We start from the raw sequence: 25,810 nt of genomic DNA on the forward strand, positions 1-25,810 counted from the left end.
GAATCCTCCCTTGAATTCCTATTCTTTTCACTACAGAGAATTAATTGCTCCCCAATGTCCTCTCACAACACTTGTTAATTATTTAAGTGATTTTCTCCACTGGTCAATTGCAGGCATTTGAGATTAAGTATTTTTTGTCTCAATAATAGTAATAGCTAACATTTATTAAACACTAACTCTGTTCCAGACACTATGCTAAAACCTGCTTTCCATGCTCTCATTTCAATTCTTATAAAACTCTATGGCAGAGGTGCCACAATTAATCCCATTTTAGAGATAAACAGAATCTTGGGAGCTGTGGCAGACATAGCTTGATGTTCCTCCTGGACACATGGTTAGTTTAAGTTGGACACATGGCTGCCCTGCTAGGAGCTACCCTTTCCAGTCTCCCCTGCAGCTGGTTCTGCCTTCATAACTGGTTTGAATACATAGGATGTTAGCTAAGGGTTGTATTTCACTTCTGAACTTTGGCCTTACAGCATTATCCTTAGGGCAAGACTGAAGACACAGCAGTGACCCAACTTCAACCAAGCATATGAAGACAGTATGTTTGGGGAAACAGCACAGTACCAATTTGGGGACAACTGGGTTCCTGAACAATTTTGTGCAGCAGCAACTGTCTGAACTCACATCTTAGGACTATCATAAGAGAGAAATAAATGACTATCTGGCTTAACCTACTTTGTTTTGGAATCTCTTTGAAAGGAGCTTGGTCTTTACCATAAATAATACAGGAAATTAATGAAATTTACTCACGTTAGTAGGTAACACCAGGATTCAAACCCGAGGAGTCTGAATTCAGAATTTCTTTGTATTTCTAACACAGTGTCTGGTACATAGAGTTCAATACATGTGTGATGAATTGAATAGAATCTTCCTCTCGGGTAATAGTTTTATACCCTAACTCCACCAAATATTTCACTTGAGCTGCTGACAAGTGCAAAATTGACTGATTTGAGATTTATCTCTTCTGCAGTTCAGCCTATGCAGCTGATTTTCTGATTAACAGTGAAATGCTTCATTGCTGACAGGACATCTTCTCAAAAGATTAAGGGGGAAAAATCTAATTAATATCCCTTCAGGCCACTTTACCTACAATTCACTTTTAGTTCACAATGGAAAATATCAGAAGCTGATGATAAATATGTTAAAGAATGTAACAGCTTTTACAAAAACCTGCCCAGAATTAAGACCTGCCTATTGTTCCTCAACTGAATTGTCTTAAGTCAAAAGCAAAGACCTAAAGAGCAGGGGAGAATTGTGTGCATGACACTTAGACATGCCTATGGAGGCTATCGTCTCTTCTCAAATTGAATTCCCAATCCAATTTTATTATTGTTGTTTTTAGTTCAAATGTTTTGATTTTCCTTTCCCTGATCTATGACCGTACACCATAATGACCCAAACGTCTCACATTATAGTTTCACATTGAGAGAGGGGCCTGGAGTTTTTTTCCTGCATGCAAAGGACCCAGTGAGCCCCTAGAAGAGCATAAAGAAGTACTGACAAGAATGATACATGCCACGGATTCTAAGAATGTCCGTATTGGATATGGAATGGTAAAATAGGTGCAGCCACAAGAGGAAACAGAAACAAGGCTTGGAAGAAGTTGATATACTGACAAGTCCTAAAGAGAAGGTTACTTTGTGCCATATAGGTCCATAGGACAATCACTAGGTTTTGGTCAGGAGCAGAAAGGAGCAAGGGGAAAGTCAAGGCCAGAGCCTTGATTGTGGTTTTTGTGGGAAACCCTATAGAAATAGCTGGGTCAGGATAAACAGTTTAGGATTGGCCAGTTCAGGAAATTCCCCTGGGCTTTGGGCTTTAGTGGTAGTCTCTATTTGCCTGGTACCTGGCCCTAGGATGATTTAAGACAGAGGAACACTGGCTTGGTGTGTGAGAGATTGATTGGAAGGTGTTTGGGGCTGGATTGGTTGGTTCACATATGAAAGAAATGATCCCAGCTGAGCCCTTTGCTATCTCTAAGAATGGACTGACTAGTCCTGGGACGAGCATCTGTCATGGCCAGAAGCTTTTTCAAGTTGTCTAAACATCATAAAATACAGAAATTAAAGGACCTGATTAATACACCATACATAAATGAGTTTACATCTACAAGAGTAGTAAGAAATCTGTACATTAAAAGTTAGTAAGCAGTAATAATACACTGTAGTGATGTGAAATGAGGATGACTATGATGATGATGACAGCCAATATATACTAAGTGTTTACCCACTGTGTTAGGTACTTTCTTCATATGCATCACCGCATTTCATTCTCACAAGCCCTCCACGGCTAGATCCTTATAATCCTGATGACCACCTTGGCTTTAAAGTATGTGCCCCAAGGCAAATGGCAGAAGTGATATTCTAATTCAGATCTAAATGACTTCAAAAATTTTGCTCTTAATTTTTGCACTGTGCTAACTTCAGCAAATGTTCATGATGCCAAGATTGGAAAACACTCAGCAAGTTTGTTAGGCATTCAGAAGAGGAAGAGGCCACTACCATCTTAGGGTCAGAAAACTGCAAAGACTTAATGGAAAAAGGAAAAAGACCATGGCAGCTAAAGAACGGAGGAAAGCCAACAAAACCAAGACTGAACTACCATATGGTTGCCTCTAGTTCACACTAAAAACCTTAGAGATGTTAACAAAAAGGGATGAAATCAGGCAAATGAGAAGAAGAAAAACATACTATATGGTAACAAAGGAAATGTCCTGCCTACTTTTTGTTAGAAGCCCACTTAATTTCCATATCCAGGCTGTGAGCTTTCTGTCTTGTGATTCTCAATTGTGTTCCATTGGTCACTCACTTGAAGGTCATTTAGCTTCAAAACGCCTGGAGTTTTGCAAAAATACCAGGCTTCTAGGTTGCACCCTTGAACTAGGTGGAACCCTGGAATCTTTTGGCAAGCTCCTCAGCTAATTGTTACACACATTAAAGTTTGAGAGCCTTTGCTAATTCATCCATTATTTATTTGGGGTTGAGATGAATGTGGTTCAAACCAGGCTAAACAGCTGACACAGAACAGTTGCCCAGTGACATAACGTGTGTGTGTGGGGGGGTGGGGTGGGGTGAGGAAGAGGATTAGGATAGGAAAAAAATAAGGGATGCACTTAACCACCCCTTTTTAAATAGGTGAAGTGAAGATCAAATGAACATTAAGGGAACCCAAAAGGAAAGTGAGATTTTTAAAAGCAGAGATAAGATAGGGATGAAAGAAGGACAAGGCCTTGGGTGAGATTATATGCTACTTGATGGTGAGTATCAGGACTTCGGGGCATCTCATGTTGAGCCCTGTCCTCATGTCCTTTTCTCTCCTTTGCTTCCTCAGTGGAAGCACTACAGCTAAAATAGTGTCAAAGCCACCCACACTCCATTTCCCCTAAAAGAGGTAGAAAGAAAAGATCAACATCTGGCCACTACCTTGATTCTCAGTGTTCTAGAAACAGCTCTGATAATAAGCAAAATATCAGCATTCATATGCCCCAGAAGAACGTATGTGGCCCAAGAAGAAAAATTACCTGTGGTTCTCCTCTGGTCAGAATCTTTAGATGATTTGTCACTCTTTTTGATTTCTTGCTAATTGAATGAATATTTAGTTTAGACAATTTATCTTTAAGTGATTCATCCTCATCATTCTTCTTGTATTTTAGAACTGAAATGGAAGAATGCAATCACATATCTGAACATGTGCAACATGGGGAGTGTATGTTTCATCCAAAGAATTCAAGATCCATATTTAAGATAGAAGTCTAAGTGACTTTTGACCCTCTGATGCAGATGCAATATGCTCTGGCCCCACTCCCCAGGCATAAGCCCAGCTGCCCAACCTACTGACTGGAAACTCAGGTGTCCAGGGACTTGAGTTCCTCAAAGCTCAAGATCCATGTACTTATCACATTTTAAAAATACTTGGCACTGGAGAAAAACTTTCTCTTTTCTCAGATAATATATTGTCTTCAGTCTCTAGAATGAAGCCTCAAGACCTAGCTAAGGAAACTGCACCCAACATAAGGAGACCTTAGACTCTAGAGTAGCTGGCTCTCCACTAGCTGAGACATTTGGGGAAAGCTGAGTCACCTCTCTGAGCTTTATCTTTTTATCTTTAAGATCATTTTCACTTCTCCTATTGTTCAAAATGTTAAATACTTCTACAATTCAGTTCCGGTAAGGGTGCCGGGCGATGGGCAATCTTACACACAGTTGGTGAGGATTAAACCAATACATTTTTTAGGGAGAACAAATGGGCAGAACCTTCTAAACGTATAGCCTATGACAGGAAATCTGTGCAGAGAAGCTGCTTTCCATATCAGGCATACAACGTTTTGTTCCCTACAGCACATTTTCCAATAGCACAATTTTAGAACAATCAAAAAGTTTATCCATAGAGGAACAGTGAACTAAATTATGACATACTCAGAAATGGAAAACTAGGGAACCACTGAAGGCCAATATTAACTAGAAGAAACATGATATGTAATTAAGTTTAAAAGCAAACCCCAGCAAACCGTAGTGCCACACGTGTTCAGGAAAGATGGAAAGAAGGAGAAGAGAAGAAAGAAAATAGAAAAAAAAGACGTAGAAAGTCTGAAGACTTCTCATCTGCAGATTGAGATTCAGCACCTAACATTGTCCCTTAAAAATCTTTTTTGCCAATCTGATAGGATGAGAATGATATGTCATTGTGATTTTAATATGCATTTCTCTGATTATAAATGAAGCTTAACATTTAGAAATGTATTGGTCTTTCTGAACTGCTTCCTTCTTTAACTAACCTTTTTTTTTTGTATTAGAATTTATTTCTTATTTTTTAAAGATTTTATTCATTTATTCATGAGTGACACAGAGAGAGAGGCAGAGACACAGGCAGAGGGAGAAGCAGGTTCCCTGCAGGGAGCCCAACATGGGACTCGATCCCAGGACTCCAGGATCACGCTCTGAGCCGAAGGCAGACTCCCAACCGCTGAGCCACCCAGGCATCCCTAGAATGTTTTTATTATTGATTAAATATCAGTAATGATATACTCTATATAGTAATCCTTTGCCTATGGACTGTCTTTTAATTTGTTTATGGTGTCTTTTCCTCTACAACTTTTACTTTTTTTCTCTAGTCCCTTCTTTGTAATTTTAATTTATTAATATAAATACATACTATTTTTAAATATAAATTTAGAAAAGAAAAACAATGTAAATAAATGAAGTTGTTGGAGCAGTTAGCTCTAAAGTCCTACCATTGCTTTAATGTTGAATTGACATTTAGTATTAGAAGTACAAAGCCAATTAAGAACTTATGGACACAAATCACACTGACAAAGGACACACACAATCTATCCCAGTACATTACTACATCTGGGATGATAGGAACCCTATAATTGTGCCTCCTGTTTTGAAATCTACATTCCACTTCAGACATGAATTTTACATCTTGGCTAACAAATTCGTAACAATAATTTTTTAATTTGAGAAAGAAATATACTTGTTCCCTTCAATAGAGGGATTATTATATTATATTATTGCTACAAAATCTCCATTCTTTATGTGCCAGAACCAGATGAGCTTGATGTATTAGCTGGGCCTGTTTCATCACTGATTTGGCTCTAGATTCTCACTACTCTAGCTTCCTGGCCATGCCATGTCTCCTTCTTACCACACATATCACCAGTGACAGGAGAACAATGTGCTATGGTATCTCTAGCCCACAGTATGTTACAAGGCATGAGGGGTCAAAAGAATTCAAGTATAGGGCTACTTGATTTTTTTAAATTTCTTTTTCTTTTTCTCTTTCTTTCTTTCTTTCTTACTTTCTTTCTTTCTTTCTTTCTTTCTTTTTTTTGCCTCATGATCTCCTGAACTCAGCTGGCCAGGCAAAGCTACACTCTGCTCCCAACCTCTAACTCTAGATATCAAGCGAACATGATCACTGAAAACTGCTGTAACCACTTAGATATTCTGATTCTCGGGAGCATAAGCAGAACACTTCAATCACAGTAAACACTCAATTCATCATGTCTCTTCTTACCTAAATCCTTCCGTCTTTTGAATTCATTGATGTTCACGTTAATGTCTTTCACTGCAGTAAAGGCATCCCCCAGCGCCCCAAAGTCTGGGTGAGAGGGAGGGGTGGAGCCCTGGAGTTCACACAGCAAGAGCGGGTATTTCATTACACGCTGGATTGGTTTGATCATCAAAGAGCCCATGTCCAGTAGGTTTGGCTTGCCTCTACAATAGACATAACTAATATCAGTTTCACAGACATTTGTCTTACTCCTTTTCATTTTTGTGATTTTTATGATTAATCTTGAAACTGTTTTTCTCCTTTATTTTTCCTCCATGTGGCTGCATACCATTTCTAAAAATGAAGCAAGAGCGATGGATGACCGAAAGAAGCCAGGCTGAAAGACCCTACTACCAAGCAAAAGCTTACAAGAACACGTGAGTGTATCTGTCCATTGAGAACTCAAAGCAGGATTTCTATCCATGTTCCACTTATATATTTTTTTAAATAACAAAATTCATAACAATAGTTGGAAACAATTTCAGAATGCATTTTTCCATGACAACCAAGAAAAATGCATTTTCCTGATGGCACTTTTGTGATTATCAGTGAGGAAAAGAAATTAATTATTTAAAAAGATGACTTGCCAAGTATCGTTAAAAGAAAGCATTGTCTCCTCTCTTCTACCAAATTGAATAGTTGAATTCATAGTGTTTCAGAGGTTCTACCACGGTTTCCAAAAGAGATTTATAATAAATGCAATAGTTCCCTAAATTAATTATTAATACCACCACTGTTACTAATCATTGCTATCACATGATACTTTCCATGACTTTCCACATAGAATTCTTCTTAAACAACAGATCTTCAAATGGCTACACAAAAGTGAACGCTCATGCCTGACTCTTCCTTTAGGAGCTTCTGAAGTGAGATTACAACCATTCCAACTAGCCAAGCAGTTCATAGAAATTGAACTGGTCATGTCATTGTCCAATCCACTGTCATTCATTTTTTTTTTTTTTTTTTGCAAAAGGGCAAATAAAGAGACACTATAAATGAGCATGGATACAAATTGGGCTTTGAATCCCTTCTGGTGGACAGATATACACATTTATTTTCTTTTAGGTTTTTTGTTTGTTTGGATTTTGGTTTTTGGGTTTTGTTTTCATTTGGTTTTTTAGTAGATAAGAATATTGATAGTTTTCACATCCTAATAGTTTAATTTTTTTAATTCTTCAATTATTATTTCTAAATATCAATATAGATAGACAACATACCACATCATTGGAATGGTGAAATGGATCTAAAAAATTTTGGACAAGATTAGAAAAGTTTATCATTAGAAAAGGTCTGCAAACACCTTAGAGATCATCTATTTGAACTCTTCATTTGATAAATGAGAAACTAAGAAACTTTAAATGATCATGTGCATGCGCACACATGTGTACACACTCATACACATCAGTCACTCTGTCCACATCTCCTCATTTTTATTTTTATCATAGCACTTATTAACCCTCTGGAATCATTATGTTTCCCTACCAGTTTATGCGCAATTCTCTGTCATCACTACATCTCTGGCACAACATATAGTATTTTCTCAATGAATATTTGGAGATTGAAGTGATAGATTTCAGATTTTCTGTAATGTGTTTTTATTTTAAATTGAATTTTTTGCCAAAAAAAAATTGCACAATGGTCCTGAATAATAGATTGAGGAGTTTTGTCACATGCTGAGAAAAAGATGATACTATAATAGAAAAAGATGGAAGCAAACCAAAAGGCAATATTTTTTTTTTTAAGGAAAATCAAAGTATTAAAGGTCTGCAAGGGAGTAAAGAGTTGTTTTAATATGATTTATCTTGTACCTTCTTCCCATTTATACCAAATCTATTTGGTAAGGAGACAGGATGGCAAGGAGGGTATGAGGGAGATAGGGAGAGGGAGATATTTTGGTTTCCCAGAGGACTGGGTGAAGTGGATGGGAAAAACTGTAAATCTATTATGAATGCTAAAAAAAAGTAACTAAAAATATATTTTCTAACTAATGGTATATCAAAAGCAGAATATTCAAATATGAAATACGGCATTTTCTTATATATCTTAAGTAGAGATTCTTCAACAATACAATAGTTTAGACAGTTGAGTAGAAATTATTCCCTTAAATAAGAACAGGTCTGGAATATGGAAGGTATTAAAATAATTAGAAGAAATCATATTATCTGTATGAATAAAATCAGAATTTCTTCTGCATTTTCCCTTTGTCACCAAATATTAGTTTAATCTTCTAAAAATCACTGAAATGCTATCAAAATATAATCAAACAACTCAAAGAAAATTCAATTTTAATAAGGTAGTTTATTAGTGTGGTCTATTGCTATATGCATATTTAAATTTTTTAACTATAAAAACATCCCCAGATGCATTAAAGGACAGTCTAGTATCTCTGAGCTGCCTTCTTTCTTCCTTATTAAGATCTTTCAAAAAACCAGCCTCAACCCTTTAGTTGTGTCCCTATCTTATCATTATTTTTTTTTCCATTCCGTTTTGACATCAAAGTTCTATTACCTCCCTTTTCTGTTTCAAACGATAATAATACCAATTATGAATGATTACTGTTTCTCTTAAAAGTATCACAAATGCAAATATTTAGAAAGGCTTTCTTAAAAATGAGAAATCTCCCAGACACTTTTGTCTTCAGACATGTACTTTGGACAGCCCAAGTGATGAGCAATGATGTTCTGATATCTGCATCATACAGACAAGCAATATGGTAGAAAAGATAGAGGATGTCTTTTAAGATAATGACACTCCAGGCATTCACCCCATCTAATCCCTTTGGGTAAGATTAAGTTCTGATAACTGCAAGAGGAAAATGAGTTGTATGTGTGATATAACCCAGCTCAGCCAAGCACCCATTATCACATGTATCCCCAACAAAAAGTAACAATTTCCCATATACACTAGGCTAAAAACTAAGGTAGTCATTAATTTGTAATTCTGTTTCATCTTCCTCTGTTTTATCATGAATACTTTGGCAAATATTTAGTACCATAAGTAGCTACACTAATCTTGTTGTGAATTATTAGGACTTTACAAAGTCAAGTAAACACAGCTGGCTTTGTTTTAGCAGCACCCAGTTTTGCTATAAAGAGCTTCGCATCAGAAACAAGAAAACAGTCACACAATGAAAGTAAAAATGACATTTAAACAATGTAAAAACTGTGGTGGAGGACGAAGAATCAGATATACAACATTGAGATACACCAATATATCTTAATTAGAGGGAGAAAACAGAGGAAGGAAAAATAATCATTTAACTATTGATCATATTACTTTGAATTTCCTCTGTTCTATGACCACAACTATCCTAAATTTAATATTAATTTTACAGTAGCCACAAAACATGTACATCATTATTGAATTTATTTTCAATTCACTCTCCCTTTAAAACACCTTAAGTCAATTTTAGAAAAAACTGTATATCACTATACAAATAATAAACAAATAGGATTTGACACAAATAAAAAATTGTGAAAATAAATACAGAACCATTAAGAAATTTCAGAAGATGTAAAGAACATGAATGAATGGTAATTGATTTATTACCAGAGAGATTCAAATTGGAGAGAACCAGTAATATGGAGAGACAATAATTTAATCATTTCTCCAAAGATTCTTTAGTTAGACCCTGAGAAACTATGGAAGTGGAGAGAGAGGGAGGTGGGAATTAGAATAAGAAGGACTAGTTGGAAACTTGCTGAAGAAACAGCCTAATTTTAAAAAAATATTTTATTTATTTATTCATGAGAGAGAGAGAGAAATTGGCAGAGACAAGGCAGAGGGAGAAGCAGGGTCCATGCAGGGAGCCTGAAGTGGGACTCAATCCTAGGTCTCCAGTATCAGGCTCTGGGCTGAAGGTGGCGCTAAACCGCTGAGCCACCCAGGCTGCCCCAAAACAGCCTAATTTTTAGAGTGCTGTACAAATAAGGGAGATCCTTTGGAGAACTAAGAAAGAGCTCTTGGAAATTAAAAGGATAATAACAAATAAAATCTCACAGGTATTGAAGAAAATGTTCAGGGACTTTCCAGAAAGAAGATAAAAAATTCAAAGGGATAGAAAAGAGAACAAAAATGTGAAAAATTAGAAGATTGGTCTAAAAGATCCAATATTGAAATAAGTAGAGTCCCGGAAAGTGAGAACAGAGTATATATGGGGAGGAAATCATCAGTAAAATAATTCAAGAACAGAACAGGAGTTAGCATGTTGAAAGAACTGGCTGAGAACCCAGCACAATGGATGAAATGGATTCACACCTGGGAATTCCTAAAACTTCAGACTACTGGGGACAAATAGAAGACCCTACAATCCTTCAGAGAAATATGTAAACAAATGGGTACAAACAAATGGTGAAGAATGAGAAAAAACTTTAAATGTCTTATAGCAATACTGAAAACTAGAAAATTATGAAGAATTACCCTTAAATTCTAAAGATGAAGGATTTTTAATTTAGAATTCTTTTTTTTTAAAGACTTTATTTATTTATTCACGAGAGACACAGAGAGAGAGAGAGGCAGAGACACAGGCAGAGGGAGTAGCAGGCTCCATGCATGGAGCCTGATGTGGGACTCAAACCCAGAACTCTAGGATCATGCCCTGGGCCGAAGGCAGGCACTAAACCGCTGAGCCACCCAGGGATTCCCTAATTTAGAATTCTATACTTGATCAAACTATAAATCATGTGTGAGGGTAAAATAAAGATTTTTGGATATAAAATTTCTTAAAATTTTACTTCCCATGTATTCTTGGTGAACACGGGAACCTATTGAAGGATGCACTAAAAACAGGAAAGAGGTAAAGAGATTCTCCAGGATGACTGGATACAATGGAATATTACTCAGCCATTAGAAATGACAAATACCCACCATTGCTTCGACGTGGATGGAACTGGAGGGTATTATGCTGAGTGAAATAAGTCAATCGGAGAAGGACTCCGAAATTATATGGTCTCATTTATTTGGGGAATATAAATAATAGTGAAAGGGAATAGAGGGGAAGGGAGAAGAAATGGGTAGGAAATATCAGAAAGGGAGACAGAACATGAAGACTCCTAACTCTGGGAAGTGAACTAGGGGTGGTGGATGGGGAGGAAGGTGGGGGGTGGGGGTGAATGGGTGACGGGAACTGAGGGGGGCACTTGACGGGATGAGCACTGGGTGTTATTCTGTATGTTGGCAAATTGAACACCAATAAAAAATAAATTTATTATTAAAAAAAGAGAGATTCTCCAGGATGACAAGTCCTCAAAGACAGCTGTGCCCAGTCACCTGGTCCAAACTCAACAGGTCAGAAAGCTCTGAGAGAAGCTGTTTTAGGGAGATGAAATTGATAGCATCCATAATGCATCCAGCTGTCTTAAGAGATAACTGGCTGTGAGTGTGGCATTAATGATTAAAACAAAGAAAACTAAGAAAATGAAAATAAATAAACAGTTAACTCCCAGAAAAACAAGTAATCAGTTTATTCCAAGGTTTAGCTCTGAAAAGAAATTTACTCAGATACACTCAAATATAATAAATCAAACACTGACTACTGTTCTAATCCAAATGACAATATAATCACATGGGAAAAATGGAGAGATGGGAAGGGTGTGTGGAGGTGTGTGTGTGTGTGTGTGTGTGTGTGTGTGTGTGTGTAGTCGAGATGGCATAGGGAGAGAGAAATTCTTGTGTTCCATAGATGGAAGTCAAAACATAATACTTACAATGGGAAAAACCAAACATGTTTTTAACATCATGAAGATTAAGTACCAAAATATTAAGTAAAATGCCTATGTTCTTTAGAAGCAGGTGAGAGAAGAGGGAATTGCTAATTTTCCTAAATCCTATAGAACTATTTGACTTTTTTTTCTTAAAGATTTTATTTATTTGAGAGAGAGAAAAGAGAGAGAGAGAGAACAAGCAGGGCAGGAAGCAGCAGACTCCCAGCTGAGCAGGGAGCCCAATGTGGGGCTCTAGTCCAAGATCTGAGATCATGACCCTGAGCCAAAGGCAAACACTTACAGACTAAGCCACCTAGGTGCCCAGCTATGTGGCTTTTTAAACGATGGTACATATAGTTTTACAAGAACACAAAAGTTTTAAAGAAGGAAACATGCAAAAATATTCAAGAAAATTCTGAAGAGTATTGAGCGGAGATTATAGTTGACCCTTGAACAACATGGATTTGAATTGTGTATGTCCACTTATACAATGGATTTTTAAAATAAATACAGCACAATACTGAGTATATTTTCTCTTCCTTATGATTTTCTTTGTTTTTATCTTTTTTTAAAAAAAATGTATTTATTCATTTGAGAGAGCTAGCACGAGCTCTGGGAGGAGGGGCAGAGGGAGAAAGAGAATCCTCAAGCAAACTCCCTGCTGAATGCGGAACACAATGAGGGGCTGGATCCCAAGACCCTGAAATCATGACCTGAGTCAAAATCAAGAGTCAGCTGCTTAATCGACTGAGCTACCCAGGTGCCCTCAACTTATGATTTTCTTAATAAATTTTCTTTTCTCTAGCTTACTTTATTATAAGAACACAGTATATAATTTATAGAACATACAACATATATGTTAATTGACTAATTATATTCTCAGTAAGGCTTTTGGTCAACAGTAGAGTATTAGTAAAGTTTTTTAGGAATCAAAAGCTATACATGGCTTTTCAATTGCATGGGAGTCAGCACCCCAAGCCCTATGCTGTTTAAGGGTCAACCATAGTTATATCTTACACTAAAATATAAAGCTGTAGAAGTGAAAGCAGTTTGGTATGGGTTCATATATAGATAGAAGAGTAGCACAAAATAAAAAAATCAAGAAATAAAATACAAATATGTATGAAAATGAAGTACAGGGATCCCTGGGTGGCGCAGCGGTTTGGCGCCTGCCTTTGGCCCAGGGCGCGATCCTGGAGACCCAGGATCGAATCCCACATCGGGCTCCCAGTGCATGGAGCCTGCTTCTCCCTCTGCCTATGTCTCTGCGCCTCTCTCTCTCTCTGTGACTATCATATATAAATAAAAATTAAAAATTAAAAAAAAAGAAAAAAAAGAAAATGAAGTACATAATAAATTTGACATTCCTACTCAATAGAAAAAAATGAATTATTCAGTATCAGGCATTGCGATAATTATCTAGTTATATAGAAGAAAATATCAAAAATGAATCCTTTACACCAAAATAATTTCCATATAGATCAAAGATTCTAATGTTAAAAATGAAATTACATAAGAATGTAAAGGAAACAGGGATTACACTTTAAAACAATCTTATAGTTTTTAAGCAGGACACAACATTAAAGGCTTTTTGCTGGGAGCCCATGTGGGAGTCAATCCCGGTTCCCGGGATCACGCCCTGAGCCAAAGGCAGACTCTCAACCCTTGAGCCATCCAGGCATCCCTAGTTCAACTTTTCTTAAATTTTCTGGCACTAAGTATCAAGAGCCTTTGGATCTAGCAATTCCACTTTTAGAAACTCCTTCTAAGAAAATCAAATTATTGTACAGAGATCATTTATAAGAATGAACACAAAACATCAATCTTTATAGGACAGATAGACACCATTCAAGTATCTATAAGGGTTTGGTAAACTAAATTATGGTATATACATCAGGTAAAATATTATGCAGTCATAAAGCAATGTGGATTTATATTTACTAACATAGAAAGGTGTCCATGATATACTGATGAATGAGGTAGGAAGTTGACATACAGGAAATATATAGTGGTCCCATGTTAGTCAATATGCATGTGTGTGGAGAAAAAATTGCTATGAAGTGAGGGACTCATGAAATGTTACAACAGTTAACTGTGGAATGTGACTACCGATTGTCCCCACGGTCTTCATTTTGATTTTCTGTATTTCACAGTGTTTCTTTAATAATTTTAAAAATATATTTCACAGTGTTTCTTTAATAATTTTAAAAATATAAAGCTTAAGAAAGGAGAAATAACTTATAACATTTTGAGATCGATAGAAACCCTGAATCCAAAGGTAGAAATATCTGATCAAGACAGAGAGCACGTGTAAAAAAAAGTGAAAAAGCATAAAGATGAAACATTGCATTTCTGGAGATAGTTAAATTTAGAATAGTTATGTTTTTCTTGCTTTCAAACATGGGACTTATATCAAATGCTTTTAGGGGGACTTTTTGGTGCAGGATTCTATGATTCTTGTCACTTTTAATACTGTCTATGATGTTTGCATAAGATTATAATTCAAAATAAACATTTTAGGAGTTATAAGTATTCTTGTCTTTTTCTGCATTTTTTAAAATGTAAACTGTAAAAAAAAGAACCCACACACAATTTTCCGTTTCCATAAGTAGGGAGATTTTTTTTTTTTTGAAGTATCAAAAAACCCACATTTCCTAAATGCACTCTTGGCTGCAATATTCCTGGCCTTAGCTGCTAAGGAGCCAAACAATTACAAAGCACTTGACATTGCTTTTTACCCTTTTATGTGGCAGCATGTGCACATCATGACCAGAGTGAGAGAAGCAGGAAGGAAAATAACTCATGGCAAATGTAGCTTTGATGTTCATCCAGCCACATGCTGCGATTGCTCGTCCTCTTTTCCAGTTCTTGATGTATAGAATAGGCTAGAGGGGGCATACAAAGCCTGCTAACTCCCACACAGCGGGATTGTCCTAAAAGCTATTGAGATTTTTTTAAGCAAGCATTTCAATACAATGTACTGTTTGTTGTATTCTGTGTGTAGGAGCCTGTGCATGCTAACTATATTAAAAGAATCTCTCACTCTTCTCTGAATCTCTCTCCCTCTTTTTGGTCTTTTGGTTATAAAGACCTAAGCTTTAGGAAAAGAAACCTGAGCAGAATTTGTAGCACAGGAAGTTCTTCTGTAATTCACATAGTTCCTCTATGTAAATCTCCGGTCCTAGGCACAATGCCAGGGGCACAGGGTTTTTAATGAGACCTTAATCTCCCCACCCCCTCCAACCACACCAGCTATCACTGAAGAGAAGCCAGGAAGACCCCCATGTGTGAAAGGACAAAGGCCCCCACCCATTATGCACTTTTCCAAATTCAATTGTCTCAGAATTGGGAACTCATTGAAAAAAATTACATTTGCACTGTAGGATGTGTGTGTGTATATATATATATATATATACATATATACACACACACATATATATATATATACATGTATATATGCACACATGTGTATATATACACATATATATTTTTTTACTTTTGGAAGAAAAGACTCATAAAGTGAGAGGACTGGTTGCGTTTGGTGCCTGTTTGCTATGTCAAAAACTAACTTCTCAGTCCCCTTTATGATGGATGCCTGGTTCTTGCACCTCACTTCTGGAATTCTATCTTTCCTCATCATTGCTCTGTAACAAAGCATGAATGACAGGTGTTTACAGATTAAATTAAGTAATATAATTTTTATATTGTAGGCTTTTTATTTCCTGATGTACAGTTTCAGGAATTTAGAATACAGAGGCACACACACAAACACATGTACAAGAACAAACACACAGACTAGGAACTCAGGCCCTTAGATTATTGCTGACCATGCTAAAGCAAATGTGCTTTTTTTAAAGTCCTTATAAATATGAGTTTGTATTTAAGCCAGTATCATCCATTCAGTACTAGACTAGACTATGCTTTCCCTTCTATAAAAATGGACATCTTCCAAAGTGTGTGTATATGTGTGCTACTTTATAATTTCTATATTGTCTTAGTGACAAGTTATTTCCTATTAATATTTTAGGTATATTGAACATATTATATATATATGTGTGTGTTTGTTTTTTCTCTATAAATCATATAATAATCCAAATTAGAAGAAACCCAATATTTACTATAATGCACAATCTTTTCTTTTGTACATTAATCTACAGAAACTTCAAAACCAGTAGAGTATTTATCTAAGATTTTTTAAAGTCTAATGTAGTTCTTAAGAAGGTGTGTTTTTGAACACATTAATATTCCTAAATAATATATGTGATGAGCAGTTCCTAAAAAGTTCCTGGCACCAACAAACTTGTGATTTAAATAAATTATATACCAGGAGTCTTCAAAAACATTTTGTAAAGTACATGAGATAATTTAATATGTAGGATCACCTCAGATAAATGGAAATAATGTATTAAAAGCAATGGACATAATTGTAAAAACCAAAACTTCTAATTTTTGGAAATACTCAACAGCTTTATCCCCATTATATATATATTTTTAAATTTTATTTAAATTTAATTTACTTAACATATAGTATATTATTAGTTTCAGAGGTAGAGTTCAGTGATTCATCAGTTGCATATAACAACCAGTGCTCATTACCTCAAGTGACCTCCTTAATGCCTGTCACCCAGTTATGCCATTCCCCCACTCTCCCATTATAGTTACATTTGATTTCTATTATTAAAACAAGGTACTTACTCTTGCATATATATTTTCCTGTAAGAGAGGAGGAGAAAAGTAAATTAATGTAAATCTGCATATTTGAGGTAAATGCAAACATTATAAAATCTTTAAATTTTCACTAAATAAAGTGGTGTTATTTTTCCATGAACGTTTTATAGAATTGGTCTCATTATTTTATAATCACATCCCTAAAATTTTATCTGTAGTGTACATACACTAACTTTGTTTCATACTGTCTAGGGTAAAAAAACTATTGATTTGGATCTTAGAACTATTGTTTTTGATTATGCAAAAATGGATTTAAACATCAATTTTTTGTTTACATCATGAGAAAAAGAGAATCCATTAAATAGATTACAAGACTCCAGAGTAAAGTATAAATGACTTGCCGGAAATGACCATCAGGCACTACAGAATATCTCTATATACAGTACTAATGCAAGTTATGAAAAATTCGCCTATTTAATAAGGTAATTCCCACAAAAACTTCCAGTAACTATTACTAGCTTTCGTGGCTTCCATTTTGCTCAGTACAATGAATGTCCTTCCAAGGCAACTTGATCTGTCTCTCTTGATTTCTTCTCTACCTCATTTCCTGTTGTTCACAAACTCCCCCAAACTATGGCAACCACACAGCCTCCTTGATCTTACTGAAATCCAAAGGCAGGCTTCTGCCTCCAGGTCTTGGCACTTGCAGTTCTGCTGGCTTGCTCTTTCCTTAGGTATCTATATGGTGCCCTCTGTATCTCCTTCAGGTCTTTGCTCAAAGGTTTCTTCTTCCCAATGAAACATTCCTGGACCAATTTTTAAAAAATTTTGCCTTGCCTCCTATGCTTCTCTTTATCTTCATTCCCTGTTTTATTTTTTCTCCATAACACTGTCACTTAAAAAAAAGTTTTTATTTATTTGACAGAGAGAGAGAGAGAGAGAGAGCACAAGCAGGGGGACTGGCAGGCAGAGGGAGAGGGAGAAGCAGGCTCCCCGCAGAGCAGGGAGCCTGATGCTGGGCTGGATCCCAGGACCTTGGGATCCTGGGCAGAAGACAGACAATTACTGAGCCACCCATTTGCCCTGAATATTTTCAGTGTAAAAAAAAATATTGTGACCCCCATCTCATAATAGTAGATGTTTTTTTCATTTTCACTGAGAAAATCCATGATAAATATGTAGTTTGAATTTCATAAATTTTAATGGACTTAATTTTGAAAAAATCAATCCCAGTACTCCATATATGCAAAAAACAATGGTATACGTATATGTAAAAACAATTACTCCTTCACTCTTCAGACATCTTATATGAACGGATTCCTAGATACCCCAAAATAACTAGGTTGTGCTGACTTTAAGATCTTCTTGTTGGAATCAAGTAAAGAATTCTAATGTTTAAAAAATCAGCGGCTGCTATCATTTCAGGCAATTATTGTTGTTTGAAGAACTCTTCTATGTCAATGAAAGAAATTGTGCCACCCTGAACCCTGTATTTCCTTCTATTCATTTCCTTTAAGCTCACATTTTTGTCTTAATCTCTGTCCCCTTCTAATGAGAATTTCATTTTCCTAGTATGCTCTGTAGATCATAGATCAGAAAATTTTGGGGAGAAGTTGAATAATAATATAAATGCATTTTTCTATGGAAGAGAACAAGTGAACAACATGATCGTTTGGGAGCCAAAACACGAAATTTGAAGTTGAAAGAAAAGATTATTCTTTTAACTCCTAAAAAAGATATAGATTTTTTTCTTTTTCATTTATTTCAACCAAATAAAACAAATACTATGACATAAATTAGCATGGTGTTTAACGTAAGTGTAGCATTGTATAAAAAGGAACCTCAGAGATTTTCTAACAGGGAAACCCTGTTGGAGTAATGGCATAGTAGCATTATGTTATAGGGTCTCCTTACTTGCTCATCATTTTTTTTAAAGTCTCCCTTTTAGGCTGAAATTTTGAAGTTAACCCCAGCCAAGGACAATTCAGGAAGGAAGAAATTAGATTGTGTTCATTTATCCTTTTATGGGGAAAGTAACTTAATATGAATACTTCCACACCTCCTACCTTCATGGGATCATTATAATTTGACTTACAATGAACACATTTCCTATGTGGCTATATCTTAATGATTATAGTTTTCTTCAAACATGGTGCCACATAACAAGGAACTGAAAAAATTTCCAAAAACGATTTTAATTTTAATTTGGAACATTCCATTAGAATAACATTAAGAAATATAAAATGTGGCAAACATATTGAACTCTATTCTTTTAGGTTCTGCTTTGCATGAGCTTTCAGCTTCCTTCTGAATGGAGGAGCTGTAGTAGTCATATGAACAGCCAAAATACCCCCATGACTAGAGTTAGTTTTCCTCCTGAGGATAGTCGCTTCGGTCTGGAAGAAGAAAAATGCATATAAATTTTTAACAATGAGGCATAAAGCTAGAAACTTGTGTTCTAGCTACCAAAAAACTCAGAAAAGTCCTTTAGTTCTTTTCCTATTACAAAATAAACAGATCTCTAGGGCCTCTGAAAGGCAGCAGAGATTTGGTGGTATTTATAGCTAGAAAAACAGAAAAAGGAGGTAGCAGACAGGCTATTCTAATTATAGTAGCACTTACATTTATAGCTTTTTTTTTCTTTTTCCTCCTTCAGATCAGAAACCTTAAATAACCCCAAAGAGGCTAAGTAACTAGAGCATTAGCAAATGACTTCCATAAATTTAGAGACTGTATTAATAACATTTCATGCAGTCTAAGGGGTCACTACTGAGAATCTGTAAATACTCCTTGTTGAACAAATAAAAACATGCAGATTTCCAGTTTGCAGGCTACAGATGTAAATGTAATATTGTGCTTCCAGATACTTTTAGTCTTTTCTTTCTTAAGATCTCCAAGCCCTGAATGTATCTATAGTCATGAAGAAAATCCATGTGCTTCTTTCTCTGAAGGTGTTCTTTTAAGCTGAGTATGTATCCACAATTATCACAGGGTGCTTGTTAATATCTAGCTAATATGTAGCTTCGTGGACTGGACCCCCACAGTTCCTTCCTTCCTTCCTTCCTTCCTTCCTTCCTTCCTTCCTTCCTTCCTTCCTTCCTTCCTTCCTTTCTCTCTCTCTCTTTCTTTCTTTCTTTCTTTCTTTCTTTCTTTCTTTCTTTCTTTCTTTCTTTCTTTCTTTCTCTTTCTTTCCTTTCTTCCTCTTTCATCTGAAGCAGAACATGAGACTCTGCACCTTTAATACACATTCCTGTGGATCTGACACAGGGGAACTCATACAAGAAGTGCTGTCCTAACATTTCAAAGGGATTGAAAAATATTTTCTAGATACAAATATTATCTTCTCTTTTGAAAGATAATGGGCTTCAAAGAATAGCCAAAGGTTATGAGCTCAAGTCTGTTACAAAACCAGGAAACTCTCTACCATCCTTTTGGAAATTAGCCTTGAACCTCACCGTGACAGCTTCTGGTGTGTTATTTAAATTAACTCTGATATTGTTATTAAACTTTCCAGATGGTTTTGTTTATCTACCCAAGTAGAAGGTGTGTTCCTAGGAGGCAAGAACTATGCATACATATTTTTTTCGAATATTATCTAGCATTCTTAATAAATATTTATTAGGCCCTCAATAAACATGTTTTAATTTTAGTTCAAATGCAACCTAAGCTTTAAAAATCTGCTTTAACTTCTGAGACCTGAAGCTACCTCTCTCATGGATATTGCTTCAAACCCTGTTGTTCCAATATCCCCTTGCACGGTAGAAAATGGAGGCCACACCTAATATTCATTAGAAATTGGCAACTGTGCACTTAGGCTCCGTTATTTAGCCACAAGGAAAAGGCAGAGCCATAGTAATAGCTCTGACTGATTACTTGGCAAGGGAAGCCAAGCCCTTGGGGTGTTCCAGGCTCTCTTTGGCCTATAAACCTGTTTAAAAACCTGTTTCTCAGAATTTAAAGCTTAGCTCAATTGGGGTCAGTATTATAGTAATGTCAATAATTCTGCTCTCAGCTTTCAGGCAGACCAGTACAATTCATCATCAACTTTATTTTCATGGAAAGGCAACTTTTGGGAAAATAGCTCTAACTTAAGCTATTTTATTTTGATTTTTCTTTCCCTTAAGAAATAGTTGTGCCAATATTACTTCACTTGGATTTCGTGCTTTCTAAACCTTAGCACCTTCCAGTGCCTGAAATTATTCTCTAAAATCAGAATAGTGCTGAATATACCAGATTTGGGACACCCACCAAGGCAATAACTCAAGGCTTTCAGAAAAAGATCAAATAAGTCATTGAGTCTGAAGTCATTTTCAGTAATTGAGACTTCTTGATATTTCAAAATTACCTCTGCCTTTAGCTGCTTTTAGGGACTATGGTACTGAACCACACTGCCAAGTGGAATATTCTGGTAGGGTCCATTTCTTTCTCTTAGAAGTCAGAAGTCTTAATGAATAATAAACTAGTATTCACCCCCACTGAACTGACAGCTCCATGTCCAGTCAACTGTTAGGAGCATAAGCCAAAGTAAGTTAACTATTTCTGCTCCTGGTATGGACCTCCATTCCTGGGGTTGTAGTTGGAGTGATGGCCAAAGGTGTGAGTCGTGCACTTGCTGTGAGTTTCCTCTCTTTTATTTCTAGAAATTGAAGAAGGACAATGACTCAAGGTAGACACATTACTGGATCAGATCTTGCCACTCAATTAAGGTAAGAAAAGTATTCATTCACACCTGGTATAACATCATTATTTTTCCACAGGAAAGCAAGTATCTGTATATTTAGAAGATGTTGCTCCTAATTCATGAATTTATTAAGGTGGATACAACTTCAAACTTTAAGGTTTCTCTGAATTGACTTCTAACACTAAACTGCTAATACTGGAGAAATAATGAACTGGAACTACTTGTCACATCTTATCTTTAAGAATTACCTGATCATATCAAGCTCCTTGTGGACAGGGTCTAATTCTTATTTAGTTTTGAATTTGCAGCACCCAGATATATGCTTGCTATAGCATAAGCATAAATAAATGTTTGTGACATTGTGACTTGAATATATTCTTTTCCATGATATGAAAATGGGTAAAGAACTGCAGCAATTTAATGACCCGTAGAAGGTGATAAAGTTAATTTTTAAAAATTCTCTGCGCCCTGTCTAAGGCCACTTTCAGTCCCAGTTCTCTTCTGAAAGACATTTTCCAGAGTCCAGTAGTTCCCCTATCTGGGGGGTTTAATTACCTCAGTTAGTCGTGATCCAGAAGCAGATGCTCCTCCTTCTGAATTGTCAGCACGTATAGGAAAACCATAGTATATATAGAGTTTGGTACTATGCCTGGTTTCAGACATCCACTGGCATCCACTGAAATGTATCCCCCATGGATAAGGTGGGGGACTACTCTAGTCTCATTTAGTCTGCTAATTTCACTTTAATTCAGCTATCCATCTCTTGGACCACATTAGGACCCCATTTTTTGTCCCCCTACTATAAAATATATAAGGAGGGGGGGAGTGCTCAGACTGGCTGGTATGCTTTGATTTAGATATCACAACCCTCTCTGGTTAAATCTTTGATAATGGATATTCCTCAGAAATGAAAGACCACAGTGGAACCACTAAGAAGTGGAGTAGGGCAGAAATTCTGGCTTTAAGCATCATGCGGTAGAACACAATATATACAGTAAGATACCTATTCCATTTCAAAGGATCAGCCCAAACACATGTCCATATTTCATGTACATGAAAAAAATCAAAAAGAAAACCAAGCTGTGGTCATTAATACATGGTCTAGCAAGGAGCTAATGCATGGGATAGCAAGTTTTTTTTTTTTTATCTTATTTGTGCTTCCTTATGTTTTTCAGATTTTTATAGTGAATCATTTCTTCCAGGTTAAAAACAACATATATTATGTAGTGCCAAGACTTTAGAGATGAGGAAGGAAGGCATGACTAATTCTCCCGAAACTAACTTTAACAGGGTCTGACCTTTCCTCACCCATATCCCCTCTTTAATCCGGGGGAAGGTGAGAGCCATTCAGAGAGTCACAGGACATTCCACTAACTTTATTAGTCCACATGCTCCACTGCTGTCTCATGTGGGGGCAGGCGGCTAACAACAGCTTTAAGAAGGGCCTTTTCTTCCACATTTCATTTTTTTGATATTGCATTTTTCCATCTTTACAGAGCCCCGAATCATCTCCTATGTTATTTTTAGTCATGCTCACAGGGGGGGAGGAAAAAGTCAATCAGGGTTTCTGGCATGTCAGCTTTTCATAAAGAGAACACAAAGTAGAGCTCCCAGCAAGCCTCATCAAATCTAGGATTTATGTGAGAACTTTCATCTACACCCAGTTAAAATGTTCCCTGCTAGGCATGGAAATCATCATTTGAAAAGACCTTACTTTAAGGACTGGATACAGTGGCTCAAATGTTGCTTCAGCTCTTCTTCCTTTTCATAGGATTCCAGTACACTGTGTGCCTCATCATGGTGGTAGCAGTAGATTTTATAAGTATCTTCCAGTGGTCCTTTAATCTGCAAGAATACTTCTCCTGATAAATGCAAAACAAAGGCAAAATGACATCAAATCAGACCAAGCAGCCACTCCATATGTTTATTCTTTGACAGTGTTGATCAGTGTTAAGTTGGATAGGTCCCACTTTCTCCCTGGGTTACTTAGGAGGGGTTCCCTTCCCTTCCCTTCCCTTCCCTTCCCTTCCCTTCCCTTCCCTTTCTGTCCCCTCCCCTTTCCTTCCCTTCCCTTCCCTTCCCTTCCCTTCCCTTCCCTTCCCTTCCCTTCATCTTTTCTCCCTCATTCTTCCCTCCCTCCTTTTTTTCTTCTCTTCCTTCCTTTCTTGTAGAAAATGAAGGATAAAGAACTTGACAAAGATAGGCAGCAAAAGAAAGCTGGCTTTCTACGTGCTTGGCTGGTGTGCAAGATCCTGGTTAAGGGCAACACTTTAGACTCAGCCTTGGGTGGGTTTGGATCAGGCTGTGCTACAGACTTGGACAGGTTATGACTTAGACAAGTTATTTCTACTCTGAATCTGTTTCGTTGTCTATAAAATGGGGACAATAATAGATCCAATTTCATAGGGTCATTATAAAGACTAAAGGGATAGTGTGTGTACAGTACATACACAGTAAATGCTCAAAATGGAGCAGTTATTGTTAATTTATGAGAGGTGAAATTTCAGTTCTAAGTAAATTATTTTTTGCTATTTATTCCACTGACATTTCCCAAGATTCTCTGAAATGCAAGCAATGGAGTTTAGGGAAATAAAATATTTCCTTATATGTCATAATAGAAAGTATTGGCCATTATTCCTGTTAAAACTCAATTGAATAGGGGCACCTGGATGGCACAGTCGGTTAGGCATCCAACTCTGGGTTTTAATGCAGTTCCTGATATCAGGGTCATGGGACCACGCCATGTGTGGGTCTCCACACTCAGCACGAGGTCTACTTGAGATTCTCTCTCCCTTTCCCTCTGCCCCTTTCCCATGCTCTCTCTCACCCTCTCTCTCTGTCTCTCTCTCCAAAATAAATAAATAAATCTTAAAAAAAAACAACCCTCAATTGGATAGTACTATAAACCAGGGTTATGACTGTATCTTCTTAAAGCAACTTGGGCTAATTATGTCTAGGCATTTAAGAAATCTTTTTTTGATATTATGATAAAATTGCATCTGTAACTGATGACTCAAGAAGATATTGAACAATAGTTGGATTTAATCACTCACTCCATTATGTGAAAATGTGTATTAAGCATCCACTGCACACCCCAGCACTGTGTTAAGATGATTTGGGAGACACAGAAGAAATACATGATGGGATCTGCTCTCAAAGACAGTACAAATTTGGGATTGACAATGACTTGGGACTGGACTGATTGTGAATTACATGAACCTACCAATCTGCATCTATTATATTGTTACTATTATAGTAACAATAGTCAGTCATTCTTCCTACAGAAATAGGATTCCCTTTGTATTTTCAAGGTGCTTTGCCCACATTAACCACTTAATTCCCTGTATGTATGAGGAGATAAAAGGTTATTTATCCCTATTAGATAAGGATGGACAAATCAGAGTTTGAAATAAATAAATGATTTTCCCAAAGTCCTGTCCAGGGGAGGCAATGCCAGGATCAGAGACTATATTCTCCTCAGTTTAACTTAGGTGTTATTAGCCCTCCACATGTCAGAGCTTTGCTGCACACGTACAAAGTGATACTGTTGGAAAGAACACAGAATCAGATATTACTGTTATCTAGGGTTTGGGTGGCAATTGAGTCTCAATTCTCATCACTCTTGAGGATGAATTTAAGAATTAAATGGAATGTACATGTAAAAAACACCTGGAACTGACTAGCTGCTCATTAAGTATCACTTGTCTCTTAATGCTACCCTGTTATCTCTACAATTAAGACACTAGTGCTTTTAATGTATCACATTCTGTTCCCATTTATATCTAGCCAGTAAGAGACTCATCTTCCTTTCCCATTATATGAGATTTCTCTGTGATTCTAGTTAGATTGCATGTGTGTGCATGTGAACATGTGTCCTGTTTGTTTTTTAAATATTTTATTTATTTATTCATGAGAGAAACAGAGAGAGAGAGAGGGGCAGAGACACAGGCAGAGGGAGAAGCAGGCTCCACGCAGGAAGCCTGATGCGGGACTTGATCCCGGGTCCCCAGGATCCCGCCCTGGGCTGAAGGCTGTGCTACACTGAGCCACCCAGGCTGCCCTTGTTTGTTTTTTAATAGTGTTTTCTTTAGACTTGTAAGGAAACTCAATGTCTATGAGCAACTTTGAAACTGAAGGGATGATGGATTTTTGTTTTGTTCTTGGAATTTTACTGAACTGATTCCTCTACCAGTGTAATTCTTGCAGATTTGGTCTTCAAGACAGTTCACAACACAAACAATAAGAAATAGAGCAGTTACAAGAAGAGAAAATAAAATAAGATAGTATAACTAAATTTAGGGTTGGGTATGAGATGAGGAGAGCCTCCTGGTAATGGAACCAGGCAGGCAAATGAGAGCAAGGGTCTTGGCTGAGGGAGACTATTATGACCCAGAAGCAGGAGTGAGTGGCAGACCCAGAAGAAGCTCAGCAGCAAGTCAAGAAGAGAGGATCTGAATACACACAGCCCAACCGAAGATGGGATTGTAAATATATGTGCTCACTACAAAGCAGTTTAGAGACAAACAAAGGAAGAGGGAAGGACAACTTCATAAATCTGCAATAGGATCAAGTCAGAAAGTCAAAAAACAAGGGACAAACACATTTATTTCACACACAATGAAACCATTAATTGTAAATTCTCTCTATCACACACACACACATTTTTAACAGAAGTGGTGCAGTTTGAAAGAATTTATAG

The 25,810-nt window shown here is 36.7% G+C and overlaps 1 protein-coding gene across 1 annotated transcript in view; it reads right to left on the reverse strand.

Moving 5' to 3' along the window:
- Positions 1-25,810, reverse strand: part of ARHGEF38 (Rho guanine nucleotide exchange factor 38) — a 121,518-nt gene that overhangs the window by 23,333 nt on the left and 72,375 nt on the right. Inside the window, exons 4-7 of the mRNA XM_055342357.1 lie at positions 22,826-22,973; positions 16,458-16,475; positions 6,025-6,224; positions 3,527-3,660 (exon numbers count right to left, since the gene is read on the reverse strand). Coding sequence (XP_055198332.1) covers positions 3,527-3,660; positions 6,025-6,224; positions 16,458-16,475; positions 22,826-22,973 — 500 coding nt within the window. The remainder of the gene's footprint in view (positions 1-3,526; positions 3,661-6,024; positions 6,225-16,457; positions 16,476-22,825; positions 22,974-25,810) is intronic.

Source organism: Nyctereutes procyonoides, unplaced genomic scaffold (assembly GCF_905146905.1).
Source record: "Nyctereutes procyonoides isolate TBG_1078 unplaced genomic scaffold, NYPRO_anot_genome, whole genome shotgun sequence".
NCBI classification, from domain to species: Eukaryota; Metazoa; Chordata; class Mammalia; order Carnivora; family Canidae; genus Nyctereutes; species Nyctereutes procyonoides.